The 16,406-nt window shown below is 38.5% G+C and overlaps 1 protein-coding gene across 1 annotated transcript in view; it reads left to right on the top strand.

The window, feature by feature from the left end:
- The window catches only part of LOC124805533, a 32,604-nt gene extending 20,753 nt beyond the window's left edge, over window positions 1-11,851 (top strand). Inside the window, exons 2-3 of the mRNA XM_047266102.1 lie at window positions 1,146-1,971; window positions 11,729-11,851. Coding sequence (XP_047122058.1) covers window positions 1,146-1,971; window positions 11,729-11,851 — 949 coding nt within the window. The remainder of the gene's footprint in view (window positions 1-1,145; window positions 1,972-11,728) is intronic.
- Window positions 11,852-16,406: the final 4,555 nt, after the last annotated feature.

The following is a 16,406-nucleotide window of genomic DNA, read 5'->3' as shown; positions in this document are numbered from 1 at the left end:
GGATAGGCACATGGGAAATGGAGGTCGTGTATTTGTCACAGTAGACAAATAACTTGGATTCACCGAGACAGAAATTGAGGCTGCATGAAGAGATTTATTGGGCGGCAAGATTAATTATCAGGAGTTGGCGAAATTGATAACTGGATCCTATTGCCTACCAGACTCATCTCCTGATGTAACCAAAAACTTTGAAGAAAATCTCAGTTCAGTAGTACAATTCCCAATCACACTTTATCATTGGTGGAGACTTTAATCATGCGACAATTAATTGGGAAAATTACTGAAGGCACAGCTGAGTCACACCCCTCTTCTAACTATAATGTACCTTAGATCCCTCAAACAAAAAATCGTGTCTAGTTCCTGGAAAAAGGTACAGGTCTTATTCACCTACAAGAAGGGTAGTAGAAGTGATCCACAGAACTACTGTCAAATATCCTCGACATCGATTTGTTGTACACAGACAGAACATATTCTGACCTCAAACATAATGAGGTATCTTTAACAGACTGACCACCTCTGAGCCAACCAGCATGGTTTTCAAAAACATCGATCTCATGAAACCCAACTTGCACTTTTCTCACATGACATACCGAAAGCTTTGGATCAAGGTAACCAGGTACGTGCAGTGTTCCTTTATTTCCAAAAAGCAAATGATCAGTACCACACCTATGTTTATTGTCAAAAGTACAATCATGTGGGTTATCAAGTGAAATTTTTGATTGGATTGAGGACGTTTTGGTAGGAAGGCTGCAGTATGTTACCTTGGATGGAGAATATAAGTCAGATGTAGAAGTAACTTCAGGTGTGCTCCAGGCAATTGTGTTGGGACCATTAATGTTCATGATGTACATTTGATGACCTTGCAGAGAACATTAATAGTAAAAATCGGGCTTTTTGCAGATGATGCATATAGTAAGTACTATATGAGAGAAGCTGCACAAATATTCAGTCAGATCGTATTACGATTTCAACAGGAAATGTTCAGAAATGTAAAAAGTATTGCACTTTACAAAAAAGTATCATATGACAAATCAGTCTACAAAAGTGATTGCTTACAATCATTTGCGCGACCCATCCTCAAATATTGCTCAAGTGTGTGGGACCCTTACCAGATAGGACTAACAGGGGATACTGAACGTATACAGAGAAGGCGAACGTATACAGAGAAGGCGAACGTATACAGAGAAGGCGAACGTATACAGAGAAGGCGAACGTATACAGAGAAGGCGAACGTATACAGAGAAGGCGAACGTATACAGAGAAGGCGAACGTATACAGAGAAGGCGAACGTATACAGAGAAGGCGAACGTATACAGAGAAGGCGAACGTATACAGAGAAGGCGAACGTATACAGAGAAGGCGAACGTATACAGAGAAGGCGAACGTATACAGAGAAGGCGAACGTATACAGAGAAGGCGAACGTATACAGAGAAGGCGAACGTATACAGAGAAGGCGAACGTATACAGAGAAGGCGAACGTATACAGAGAAGGCGAACGTATACAGAGAAGGCGAACGTATACAGAGAAGGCGAACGTATACAGAGAAGGCGAACGTATACAGAGAAGGCGAACGTATACAGAGAAGGCGAACGTATACAGAGAAGGCGAACGTATACAGAGAAGGCGAACGTATACAGAGAAGGCGAACGTATACAGAGAAGGCGAACGTATACAGAGAAGGCGAACGTATACAGAGAAGGCGAACGTATACAGAGAAGGCGAACGTATACAGAGAAGGCGAACGTATACAGAGAAGGCGAACGTATACAGAGAAGGCGAACGTATACAGAGAAGGCGAACGTATACAGAGAAGGCGAACGTATACAGAGAAGGCGAACGTATACAGAGAAGGCGAACGTATACAGAGAAGGCGAACGTATACAGAGAAGGCGAACGTATACAGAGAAGGCGAACGTATACAGAGAAGGCGAACGTATACAGAGAAGGCGAACGTATACAGAGAAGGACAGTACAAATGGTCAGAGGTTTGTTTAATGCATGGGAGAATGTCACAAAGATACTGAAGAACCTGAAATGGCAAACTCTTTTAAGACAGATGAACTTCCTGAGAAGGTCTATTAACAACCTTTCAAGAACCAGCTTTTAATCATTACTCTAGGTACCTACTGCAACCCCGTAAGTATCGCTCACACAGGTATCGTGAAGATATGATTAGTATAATTACTGCACACACAGAGGTAGTCAAAACAATCATTCTTCCCACATTCCATACGGGAATGGAGCAGAAAGAAACCTTAGTGACTGGTACAATGGAACTTACACTCTGCCATGCACCTCACAGTGGTTTGCAGAGTATAGATGTAGATGTCTGGTTTATTCAAATTACCAAGAGGTCCACTTCATGGTTACTTAAGTCGTAACCATGCTACAAGCACCACATGTTTGCTGGTGAACCACCACACTGCTACTCACAGAGCTTTGCTTTTGTTTTTTTACTACTGTTCGTTATCTGGTCCAACAACTCAAACTTTACCAGGAGTGAGATGGGAAAGCTTTTTCTGAATTAGTACTGTAGCACATCAGTTAACTGAACTAGTATTGAAATCTCATCAAATATTGTCTCTTGGTGGAATGAAACGCCATTAAGAATATACCCAAGACTATACAGTTTCATGACAAATCTTATGTAAACATTACACCGTATATTCTTTCACCTTTGCTTGGATCTCACTGGATTTTTTTTCACATGGATATGAAGCAAAGCTGTTGTCCAGTATGGTCAAGCATGATAATAAGGGTGTGTTTCACACACAGACTGAGCAATAATGCGGGACAACTGATTTACCAGCACATTCAACTTTGACAGCACTGGCCACCCAGCCAGTCCAGCTAACCTGAAATGATTTGAGCAGTTTCAGTTCATACATAGAAAGAGACGAGCAGAGAAATAATATAGCTTCGAAGGTAATTTAATTTTTTAAAGAGAATGAAATAATGTACGGCAAAACTCCAGCGCTAGCACACGCAGGTGACCAGATTGTTAGCGTAAAATGCTCTGTTCTCACCTAAAACAGTATTCTAATTACAAATAGGAGTGATGAACATTTGTAACAAACACGGTAATTTTTCTGAGCAAGCTGTGTGTGATGCAAAGGTTTACTGTAGGTATTCCACCGTATTCCTAAATACTGAAGCCACTGGAGGTATTAATTACAGTCAGTTGTCTGGTAATCTCTCGGCTCCTTAATTACCTCAATCTGAGAAATACATTTCAGTTCTGGAATTGTCATCTGCTTTATTGATAACCAGTCAACAACAGAATGCACAAAGCCACCCCCAGGCACTGCATTTCTCCCCCCCCCCCCCCCCCCTCTTTTACGGTGGGGCCTTTAATATCTTGCCAATATTCAGCAGTGACATGTGAGAAAGCTGCATGCGTTAGTTATAGCAGATTAACATCCTTGTTATTACTCACGACAAATTCCTTAACTTCGCTCCAGAACAGTTCTGTTAGGTTCACATTGTAATGGTACAGTGGCAAATGTAAAAATGCAGCATTTGTGTGGTGTGCACAATGCTGTGAAAATTATTTGTTTTCCTGTTTCATTAACACTTAGCACTCTGGTTTGTGTGAGACTATAGGTATATACCAATGGTTATAGTCCTAATGAAGAGTATTTTTCATTTTTGCCTTAAAAAATTAAATATTGTTTCATAATTTAAGCAGCCTTCAGAATCAATAATTAAGAAGTTATATTTGATATGAAAACAGGAATTTCGCATGCAATATGTAATTAGAAACAAGATGATGTGCATTATTCATAAAAATGATGAATTTTACAATCACAAGATACAGATATTTCAAATTAAACTGATTCTGCTATACGTGTGCAGTGTGTACTTGTGTATCTGCTGTATCAAATACAGACCCCAGAAAAACATCAAAGCCATTTCTTTCTGTAAATTTATGAAAAACATTAATCCTATCACCACTAAGCTCGGATCTGTCACATGGATGTCAGGGAGGAAGGCAAAAATTGCCCTCAGATTCCATACACTTTTTAACATCACTTTTGTTTTGTTTTGATCAATTAATGAACTAGGAGTTATATATATGAGAGTAGTATCTGTTCCCAAAAGAACAGTTACCGTAGATGCCATGATGGGCAAACATCAGGCGCACTACGAATGTAGTGGTGTGGACATGTTGGGAATGTGGCTCTCACAGGGAGCGTGCAAGGGGTAAGTCCCTGCAGGTGCACTATCCTCTGTGCCCTCGGTGGCTCAGAGTGTATGTAAGCAGCAGATCCTGGGTTCGAGTCCTGGTTGGGGCACAAATTTTAAACATGTCCCCAATGAAGTACATCAATGCCTGTTTGCAGCTAGGGTGCCTATTTGATTAACATTTCATTCGGAAATAATAATTTCTTTACTAGGTTGCAACACACTTTCTATACTTATCAGGAACATTAAAACATACAAATACAATAAAGTAATGAATGAGATTATTATATTTTTATCATGAAACTAACACTTTCATATACATCAGACATATTAAGAAATCAAAAAAGATCGAACTCAGAAATTACAATTGAGTTTTTTTCTTCCTGCTCACTTTCACAACCTTTGGAGCATATGATTATTTTTGCAGAATGAATGGAACATACATACTCAGAACATCTGTAACAAACTATAGACACTTTTGTCATATTGTCTTTTTCCTCTTTAGAGTTTTCACTCTTCAAACATTTGTGACATCTTCCTCTTGAATAAAATTCAACAGCTTGAACAGTTGCAGTAATGCTGGGCACCATCTAGAACACTTTCCATTGCAGAGATGATAGACTTTTGTAAACCCATGATATTCTTTGTTCTCTTCCACAGCTGGCCTAATGCACTGTTTACCTGATTCTAGCAGATACAGCCTTCTTACATTATTCTGATTCTTATTCCAATTTGGGTTGTTTATCATAAAAATTGTTCCACTATCGAGACAAGCAATAGCTATTAAGGTAAATGTAAACGACGTGTGACTATGGCCTCCCATTGGGTAGACCGTTCGCCGGGTGCAAGTTTTTCGATTTGATGCCACTTCGGCGACTTGCGCATCGAATCTATCAAGGTGAAAACCAGAGATAATGGCCACCTCTTACCTCGTTTTACATGCCTCCTTTGGTTTCATTGTAGTAGAGATTAATGTTTGTCTTTTTTTCCATGTCGACTCTTCCACCTTGTTACTGTGCTGTGTGGAAAGAGATTCTTAAGGCTTCAGTTTGAAGATGTTTGCAACCATGGTAACTAGTGCGTTGCCTGTTTTCGGATCTGTGAATAAGAACTTAGAGGAATACAGCTCTCGACCCCGTGTCGTCTTTAGCTGTTCTGGTACGCGTTTTCTCTTGCTCTTCATGTTCCCAGCAATGTTAACTTATCATTGTAAAGCTCCTCGACTAGGGCTATGGATGTATAATAACGATCTGTTATATTCTTCCACTTCCTTCCAGCGGATTCACTAGGGGTCTAACAACTGCCTTTGCACTCCGTTCCTCAGCAGGTCGTCCATCCATCCCTGAGTACACCTCCATTTTTAGAACATACCAGTTGTGTGCAATCTGGTAACATCCTAATCCATATGCCTGCATTTTGCTGTAACAATGGTGCTGGAAGCAGCTGCATGATGTTCACCAGGGGATGAACTCCATAAACCTGATTCATTTTCAACTGCTGTGTCACTATCTTACATCACAATTTTATTTTCTTCTGGATCACTTTCATCACCTTCATTTATTATAGCAGACACCTCTTAATCTGTGAGAAACCTCATACAGATGAGACTATTATTAGAACTGAGTAATTTACAACTGCTCAAACAATGGAGGTTTATTTCGAAACAACAATGGCAACACAATACAGCAGTACCAACAGTCAGAAACTGCATTTCTTTCTGCCACATATTTTAATGAGAAAGTTGTGTCACCAATATGAAGGGGATAGGAGGGGGGGGGGGGGGGGGGGGGAGAAGAGGAGCAAAACCTGCCCACTCTTAAATGTAATAGGCAGATTTAAATATTATAACAACATGACAGCACATACTCTAGATTTGTTCTACAATTACCTAAATTCTTGCTTCTCTCCAACAAATAAAATAAATGCTGCAAGCAATTCTGAAATAAGGATCCCATCTGTTATGACAATTGCTGCTTGTTCCAAAGTCATAGGGTTTTTGGCTAGCTTTTGTCACTAGTGACAAACATTACAAAGTTCAAAGCATTTTTACGTAGTATGTTTAGTTCCACACTATGTTGCTTCTGATGGTCTCAAAGCAGTTGTTACTCAAACTTAACCACAGTCCTAGTCATATAGATTATTCTGACAACACAACAGAATTTGTACAATGTTGGAGAGGTATTGTGACAGTATCAGTCTTGCACAATCAGATCACTTGCTTTCTGAACATATTCTGGTATGATACCAACTAACAAACACAGCAGCCCTGTTCACCTGTTTTTGAAAAACCTACACAAGTTTTAAGACTGTGTGCCCTAAATCTGTGTGTCTATAGGCTTGCTATGTTTCTGTAGTAGTTTTCACAAGTTTATAACGAAACTTTACATATAAAAGCATCTCTTTCACACCAGCCAATCCAACCATCTCTCATAAATATGGCCATTAACCATTCAGTTCATAGCCAACGTGCTATTTTGATTCAAGTAGCATTATCTGGAGACACACCAACACGTAATCCCATGTATTCCGAACCATTAATGAGCAAGATTAAAATTTTAGGAACTTTTGGCTACATCCTCAATCTAATAAGGAATGGGATAATAATAAACTGGTTCCAAGGCACACATTGACGGACCAGTAAATAAAATTAAGTAAAACTGTCTATGAGGACAGAATTTGTTTCTCAAATCAGGCAGTTAACAACATCCCATGTCTCCTGCAATTTCATACTCCTCTGAAGAATATTTGTCATACTAGTAGTTAATTATATTAAACCCACACTGATTTTGGCATATGGCTTTGCACATTATGCAACCGAATTTGTAACAACTTTTCATAATCCCAATTTTCCAAGAGGAAAGCCAGAAGAGAGAGAAACTCTACAGAGAGAACAGCCAACATAAAACAACTGAAGATACTTCATTACTAAAATGAAAATCTACTTGAGTAATTTTGCATGTCTCATCCAGTAGTGCTCACTCACATCAGCATGAGCCTTTTTTATGTGGTTACAATAATATTAGTGTGTGCTTTTTCTGCATTCAAAGTTTGCAGAATAGAGGTTTATTCAAATTAACAACAGATGCAAACATGATGACGAACTTTTAGCCCTACTAGAAATACCATGTGCACAAAGTATGTGAGAAAGCAAGCAGGCCACTGGGGGGAAAAAAAAAATACTGATAAATATTTGAAAAGCAACTACTAGGATTTCAAACTCTCAACCTTCAGCTTGTCAGAACTATTTTAACCACTACACTACCACACTGCTCTGTATATCACAGATTGTACAGGGTACCCTCCACCACACACTACAACTGGTGGCTAGCGAAGTACCTATGTATATGCAGATGAATACATCAGTCACGCCACTTTATTACATTTATCCAGTTGCATGTTGAACCAAACCAATAGTAATTTTTGCAGGTATGGTCCTCAGCGAATGTTTGTACCTCACCAATTTCTCTCCATCGAGAGACCTCCAGCTATAAAACACAAACTAGGGTACTCTTCTTCAAGTTTGAGAATTCAAAAGCTATTTTGTTTCTGGGCTAGGTACAACTTTGTACAGTACTGTGGCCACTACTAACAAGACACTTACGAACAAAACTGTGATGTAGCATTCTGAAGAGTATATAATTGTGCTTAAGAGCGATACTTCAAAAATCTTATGAACTGACCTACCACTTCAGGAGAAATGAAAAAGTACTGCAATCAGTAGGACAACCAGTTGTGTTAAATAATGTGAAGGAACAACAAATTACATTGTTTTATAAATTATAGAGTGCAGCAATCAGTCATCCTATTTTGGATTTTATTACACAAATCCAGATTTCAGCTAGTGGCTAGCCATTCTCAACGCACGATTTTCTATTCTCGATGGATTTAAGTCCGTTGTTCGGCAGTAGTATTCCAAGAAATGTGACTGATACGCAAACAACGGGGACATGCACTGAAAATAGGAAATAGTGCATTGAGAATGGCTAACCACTAACCAAAATCTGGATTTGCACAATAAAATCTAAAAAAGGACAACTGATTGCTGAACACTAATTTATAAGCCAGAACAGTCGCTGAATGCACCCACTTTCCGAATGGAAGGTAACCTGATGAAAATTAAATTTTATTCCTCCACTTTACTAACTGCATCACATTTGTCATGAGTAATAATTCACAAGCAAGCAGCCAGAATAAAGTGTTCACAAAATTCCTCTTATTTCGTAAATGGTTTCACATATCAAAAAAAGATTTTGGCAAATGTTATCACACAAAGAGGAGAGTATTTCATCATACAAATTATATGCAAAACTTCCATATTTACCAAAGCAGTCAAGCAACTACAAATTTTTCAATGAACTGATGAAGTACCACCAATAGCTGTTGAAACAAGAATTACTGCAGATTTGGAACAACGTATGTGCGGAAGTTTTAGATTGTTTTCATACCAATACTTGGTATTTTCATAAACTGTGGACTTGTCTTACCATCAGTTGCTGTTTTATGATTCTGTCGCAATTTCAACTGCGTTAGAATGTTAATGACATAGATTTACAAACTCTGCTGTGTTTTAGCGAAAGAAGCAGATTTGAACGCAGTAACAAGGGAACTTAACGTATTGCTCACAACTTTCCACTGATAACATCCCTGAAGAAAAAAGTGATAAGTACAAGAAAAAATAAATGACAACTTTTGTTGAAATCTCGGCAAAATCCTATACCCCAATGTATTTTTAATAACAAATGATGTGGACTGAAACGGGCAATGGACTTTATTTCTGTATCTCAATAATTAAGTAGTACGGAAACTACTAACAGTATGTAGCATACCTTTTTTCCCCTTTTCTATCTCTATACAGAATGAAGGATTGTGCTTTTTGACGCAAACCTCTTTCAACTTGTCAAAAATATTGGTAGTCTGCTGTCTGTTGGACCTTGATAGGTAGTTGACTGGATTTCACATATTTAAATGTTTTCATATTTCTCAAATCAGATACAGAAATGAAATTCTTTTGCCCCCTTAAAATTTCAACAGAAACATAGATTAATTTTCTTCAGATTTCTTATTACCTTACAACTTCTTCAGAGAGACGTTATGAGTACTACCTAAGATCTCTCGTTACCACGTTCAAATCTGCTTCAAAATCCAGCAGCGTTTGCAAATATTCATGTCACTAACATTCTAATGCAGTTGAAATTGCGACAGAATAATAAAACAGCGACCTATGAAAAGACATGCCAATAGTTTAAGAATATGCCTATTATCAGTACGAAAATAAAGTAAAACTTCCTCACATGTGTGTTCTTGTTTCAACAGCTACTGATGACACTAAAATATTATACAATTTTATTGAAACAATCCGCAGTCACTTGAATATTGCAGTGTATACATAAGTTTTGCAGATTAATCGTATGACTAAATACTTTCCTCTTTGCATGTTAACATTTGCCAATGTCTTGTTTTGATATCTGAAACCATATACGAGATATTAGGAATTTTTGTAATGATTTTATTCTGGCTGTTTTGCTGGTGCACGAGTACAGGACAAAGCTCTTTATATACAATCAATTTTCTTCATATCGGTAAGACAGCAACAACCTTCGAAGTTTAAAGAACAATTCAATATGCTAGCTACATTTGATACAAAGCAACATATGAGCTAACATGCACCAGGTGCAAATTCATTACAACTATTTTTCACACTGCATGCTTCCCGACCTTCTTGCAGTAGTTTACTTAATCCAAAATATCACAATAAATATTACCATTAATGAAATGATAGTTCATCATGAAGCCCATGAATGGAGCTATAAGGTGTATGAAAAACCTAATTTCTTTTACCAAATAATTTCTTTACAATCATTTGAGAAAGATTGCAGTTCGGCTGGCACATGCGCCCTAATGTTCATGTGTCAAGCCGGCCAGCTAACTTCTGTGCCGGATCCCGCACCATGTGGGAGGTTCAGCGTGCGAGGTGGCAGTCACCCAATCTACTTGCCACCAGCCATGCACGCCCTCTAGCGGACTTGCTGAGATCCTTATTCCATGCGAGATGGGCTTTCTGTATGTTGTGGAGGGACCTGTCCTTAGTATCTGGCTGTTTTTCATGTGCTGGTCCCTAATTTCCTAGAAAATTGATGTTGCAGTTTTACACACATCACCTGTTCCAGTAATGTTCGCCACGTTTCGATCAAGTTAGCCAAGCGCAACAGCAGCTAACTTTCAGGACTACCACAATGACAATACCAGTTCAAATGATTCCTGCGTACTTGTGTTTGAATTCTGTCATACAGACTACTATTAAATAAACAGACCAATCCACTATCTTTGATGGAATATTGTGGCACGGTCCCATCGACAGGTCCAACAATGAAAAAAGAAAGAAGATTATATACAAATTTAACAAATTAAGCAAGAGATGCACACTTCAAGGAAATTTTGAATAACCTCAAGGGTACTGCACGTCTGTTTTGATGTTCTACACTTCACACTTTACTTTGCAGACATCTGACTCTTCAAAAAGCGTGTATTGCCACCTATTACACCACTGACAGCATTCAACCTTTCAGACATACTCCTGATCGATGCGGTAATGTCCTGTTGATGATCATGTTCCATTCTTCCAGAAGGGCATTCCGCAAGTCCTGTAGGGTCTCTCTAAAGTGCTGATGGACTCTTCTCCTCAGCCGGTCCCAAACATACTCAATAGTATTCAAATCAGGGCTTTGTGCAGGCCAACCCATAGCATGAATCCCTGTTTCATCCAAGAACTCTTGCATAATTCTCACAACATGTGGGCATGCATTAGTGTAAAACCACAACGAATAAATGGATTGAAATGCATAACATGCTCCAGAAGGATTTCTTCCACATACCAATGAGCAGTAAGATTAATACCTTTCTCCTGGCCTTCTCCATACCCCTCTTTCCTCTGTCGGGTGATCGGAGGCCAAATTGCAACTCATCAGTGAACACTTGAGCCCAATGTTGTACTGTCCAGCCAAGGTGTTCCATTGCAAAACGTAGTCAAGCTGTGTAATGCTCTCTGGTGAGTTCCAGACCTGTAGCAGGTCTTCCAGACTAAAGCTTGGCTTCTTCCAGTCTTTGAATGGTTCTCTCGCTACCATTACTCCTCTAAATTAGGCGAGCCAATTTCACACTTCAGTAACGGTGGTGTGACGGTTCTGGAGAACTTTTAGTGGCAAGAAGCGGTCATCTTGCTCCGATGTTGGTCTTCTACGGCCTGTTCCTGATCTTGCCAAGCCTGCAGTTTCTCCGTTGCCTACATTCTGGAAATCATGGGAGGTGTAGTCTTCAATACTTCTGCAATGTAATGCATGCTGCAGCCATCTTCCACTAAAGCAACAGCTTTCACTGCTTCTTCAGGGCTTAACAGCATGTTTACTCCATACAGCTGATAATGAAAATTGCAGGAAGATCCTAAAAACAGGTGTGATTGAAAGAGGAACGATTCAGGGTACAACAATAAGCGCTGCAAGAGCAGGAATACATCATTCGCTCACATTCAATGTTGTGTTTTCCAGGTTGCGCAGGAAACAATTGAAGCTAGTGCAATTAACAATCAACACTTCATTGTTTGCACACGAAGTAACACCAATAACATACCCCTTCTCAAAAAATTGGTTGAAGTGCTTAACTTTGATTAAATAGATAATTACACAATGATTATATAATATTTTTTGCATGTAGTGTTTTTCATGCCTGTCAGTATGGCATGTAATGAAAAATCATTGAAGTAATACCACCCCAATATACGCCAGTTTACCCAGCTTGCAATGTTTATTTTTATGGGCAGGTTAAAATGGTCACAAAAAATTCAGATGTTACCAACTTGCTTAAGACAAAGGTCTTCCAGGGAAGATTTCTTAAAAATATATTCTTTAATTCAGCATCCATTTAGTGCACTTGCTTACACAGGAATGTTAAGCCATCCCTAGTTCGCAATGAAACTGACCAAAGAACGAACAATCTTTTCAAATTCAAATCAGCTGTGTTTTAGTACTGCTTCTGAAAAATCTACACACTTGAAGAGACAGTTTCCATTAAATGTGCATAGTATATTCGAATGTGTGTTAAGGCTCCTCCAAAAACAAATGTCATCCAGAATTTTACTTGAGTACAGTAATACTTGCAGTAGCAAAAGAGGCAATTCCTTGATCTATTGTGCAACAAAATGAATACACATCCGAAGAAAGTTTGAAGACCAATCTATTAATTGAACTACTACGGCAAAAATTATTATTTTTGAACTTAGCATGACATACTATTTAACAATACTCTATATGGAAGAAAAAAGAAAATAAATTACAGCGCCTGGATCTGAACCTGTGCCACCAGTACGGCAAGCCTACATGTTAGCTGCTGCATTAGACTCACTTGGTCAGAACACTACCAACATTAAAATTTTACAAGATCCATATAAAACAAACATCAATTTTCTCAGGAACTAGGGGCTGTTGCATGTAAAAAGCCACTTGCCACGTACTCAGGACAGGTCACTCTACAACATACCAATGACTCATCACAGTTCATGATTGACACGGATGGTACCCTTGCTAGATATAATAAGTGATTTCTAATTTAACAACTAATACAATGCTCAATGAAATATAGTTTTAGATTGCAGAATCTCAATGCCAACACTGAAGAACAGAAACAGAAAACATCCCCTCAACACTATCAATGCATTAAATACACTAGTAGCACAAAGCAGCTTATTTTGAAACTGGTTTTGCACACTCCTTTATTTGATGTTTATTGCTGATTTTTATTTTGTGAAATCATACACTACTGTAAGTTAAATATAATATGGCATTTCATTTCAGTCTGGGGTTCTGGCAACATAAAAATCGAAGTCTGCCAGTACATTCTAGGCTCCACCTGGTGCCAAAGTTACACAGCAAACAATATTGTTCACAGTAGCAGTGACTGGCAATATAATGGTATTTTTACCAACAATATTACAGGTTCAACTGTATGGAATATCTTAAACAATTGGTACCTCAAATATTTCGAGGCAGCACAGGTACACGTTTTGTTATGTAGTGACTGCACGGCAGGAAACATTTCCATTCACCCGTGTAAGGTGCCAAGTTAAACTGTACATATAGTGCATTTGTTTAAACAGTTAATATACTGGCCAATAATTTGTAAGTGTTCATGACTATGTTGAAGAACATGTAATTTTTATTCTTCAAAACGGATCTGAAAAAGAAAGCATTATATACGACAAACTTCTAATGTACTAAGTATGTCATAGTCAACTCCTAAATCCACAAGTGCATTGTTAACACTGTAGCAGTGTGATTTCCATACACAATGATACAACTGACGGAGTAGAAACCACCTCAAGCAGGAGGGAAAACTAACAAGCAACAGAGAAAACAAACCTAAACCACACAGAATGAATGAAGTGGATATTACTACATTCGCTTGGCAGAAATTTAGTCCGAGTAAGAGCACAGTGGGGAAGCTACCACACAAGAGAATGAACTAAAGGAATGACAAAATGTCTTAAGCAAAGGTGAGAACACTGACAAAAGTTACCACAAAATTCTTTAAGCACTTGTTGTCAAGTACAGGGTGTATACATGGACAAGGAAAAAAAAATCCCCGGATTTCCCGGTTGAAAATACACTTGCTCTGTTTTAAGTGACAGTATACTTTTCCTCGGCACTGTAAAACTGATCAATCCTTAGGATGTTTATGATTTTCTACACGGATGTAGAATTTGCTGGCGCTTTAGAAAACGAAACCCAGGGAGGGAAAAAACATTTTGGAAAGATCTTTGATGCGCAACAACATGTATGCTCCATTTTTCGTGTTACGGAGGTATAAATTCAAATTCCACCAAACACTGCACATTACTTTCCGAAGCAATGAAATCGAGATTGTGATGTGCTTTTGTAAGCCAGTCATAGCTCATGTCACGTGATCTCGCCAGCTGATGACAGCATAGGACACGTGATGTAGTCAACCAATAGCAAGATCACTCTTAAGTAGTGTGAACATACAAAAAAGAAAAGTTAATGGTTTAAATTAATATACACAGTGTTGCTACAAGAAAAACAAAGCTTTCACAAATAATATTGGTCTTTAAGATTAATAAGCTGCAAGAGGAGCTAAGCTTCCAAATGCTGCTTCCACATATAATGTGGATCTTTTTGTGTATGTTACACTTTAAGATACATCACACAAATGTGCCAGTTAAATTTTTAATAACGATGTAAATGTTTGATCCTCTGGGCTCAAAATTCTTCTAGATGGTCGTCCTCAAAGAGTTGATTTTTGAATGAGAGTCAAACGCTCTGTGATTTAAGAAAATCATCGTACATTCTCGCACATATGGTAGTTCATTTTGCGTAAAAGGAAATTTACTTTGAAAGTAGCACTTTTCAAACCACCATACGCAATATTTTCCCGTGACCTGTTGGAAATTTGTTCTTTTCAGCAGTTGCCAGAGAGTGCCAGATAACAGGCGTCACTGCGCCTGCGCAGTTATTATGATGCAAGAAGCTCGCATGTTCGTACATGTAAAACGTTAAAAGATCTTGCATTATGTCATGAAAGAAACAACACGTCAAAGGATACTTCAAGAGCATCGGAATTTCGTGAACCATACTAAAATGCATAATTTGGCTTAAAGTGCACAATCGTTATGCTCAGATTCGGACGTAAATTTTCTTGAGTACTAGTACTGTATAATCTCATGTTTTGTTCTTTATTATGGCATAATGCCATGCGAGCTAGAAGACTGAAAATGTGCACTTGAAATGCAGCGAACAGTTGAAACTAGCCAATAGTGTGAAATTAAACACTTCGTTTCAAATAAATTGACTGCCTCTGCGCAAAAAGATTAATAAAAGCCAAATCTCTTTAGCAAACCGACAAAAATAACTTCACTGTTCTGCAAGGCGATTAATGCTTGACTGTCGGAAAGCTGGAAATAAAACCTGGAACTAACAACATATTTTAGCCTTCCGTAATTATGCGAACATCTTTTAATTAATTTGGTAGCTCCAGGTCACAGAAATCCATTTTGTTTACATTTAATGTGAGCAATAAACGAAGAGGAAACAGCAAAATCACTAAATGTAAACACAGGTCATGTGGAGACTGCCCACCTCCCCACTACAAATCAGACTGCTCTGTGCATCAGCCCCAGATCTACGATATTTCTGAACAGTAGAAATTTAGATAGTGGCGCCCAACCACACATCTGTAGCCAGAAGCGGGAGAAGGTACTACTCATAAGCGACTCAACTGTATATGTACAACAGCCTGCCCGGAATTGCTCAAATGAATTTAATGTAAACAGCTGTCACGCCACGCTCTTCGGGTGCAATTTGTTGTTAGGAAGCACTGCAAATTCTTCCTAGAGCCTTTGACACACTTTGGTTGGCAGACGCTTGTATGAGCACTGTGTTTTGTTGTATATGGCGTTTTCGGTTTTAGTTTGTTCCCCCCCCCCCCCTTTCCTTCATATTTTGTTGCTGCAGTATTATTCTGCAGAAGCGGGATACAGTAATATCCTTCGTTAGAGTATTGGTTCTTACCAGTCAAAATCACAAAAATTTAACTGGTAATTAAAACAATGAAAAATTCCCAGGTTTTTCCCAGGTCGTATACACCCTGCAAGCAAGTAAAGAAGCAATGATCTCTTCAGAAACCCCAAGGTATCTGATAGGATCAAAAAGTAATTATATACCCCAAACTAATTGTAGGCAGACAACATGGAAAATAATTAGTCATGTTTATCAGTAGACACCGTATGTTATTTCTATCAAATTCATCATTTACCATAAAAAAGGAGCAACATTCCAGTTGCCAAAAGACAGCAGAAATAAGTTTTTAACATGCTAGGACTTCTGTAATACCCCATTCTAAACAAGCTATTGCACAGCTTTTTTTCCACTGTGCAAAAGTTGGGATCAAGTGGACGGATGACAGCTGTAAGTATATGGTAGCAGCGAGCAGCATCAATTAAGAGGCAGAAAGCAGTAAAACCTGAACACACAAACTGTGACAAGCCAAGTTAGGAGTGAGTAGCTGATTTAGGACAATATGCCTTTCACAATGACAACTCTGCAAATGAGAATTTTTATGAACATGCTTAGGTCTCAAAGTGTCACTTCATTACTGCAGTTTATTTTACAAGTTGTCAGGCTATTCACATCTGCATCAATATTGAAGTTTAGTGAC

This window comes from Schistocerca piceifrons, chromosome 7, assembly GCF_021461385.2.
Source record: "Schistocerca piceifrons isolate TAMUIC-IGC-003096 chromosome 7, iqSchPice1.1, whole genome shotgun sequence".
In the NCBI taxonomy this organism is placed as follows: domain Eukaryota; kingdom Metazoa; phylum Arthropoda; class Insecta; order Orthoptera; family Acrididae; genus Schistocerca; species Schistocerca piceifrons.
Note: the sequence above shows the minus strand (reverse complement) of the source record. Positions and strands in the feature narration are given on the sequence as shown.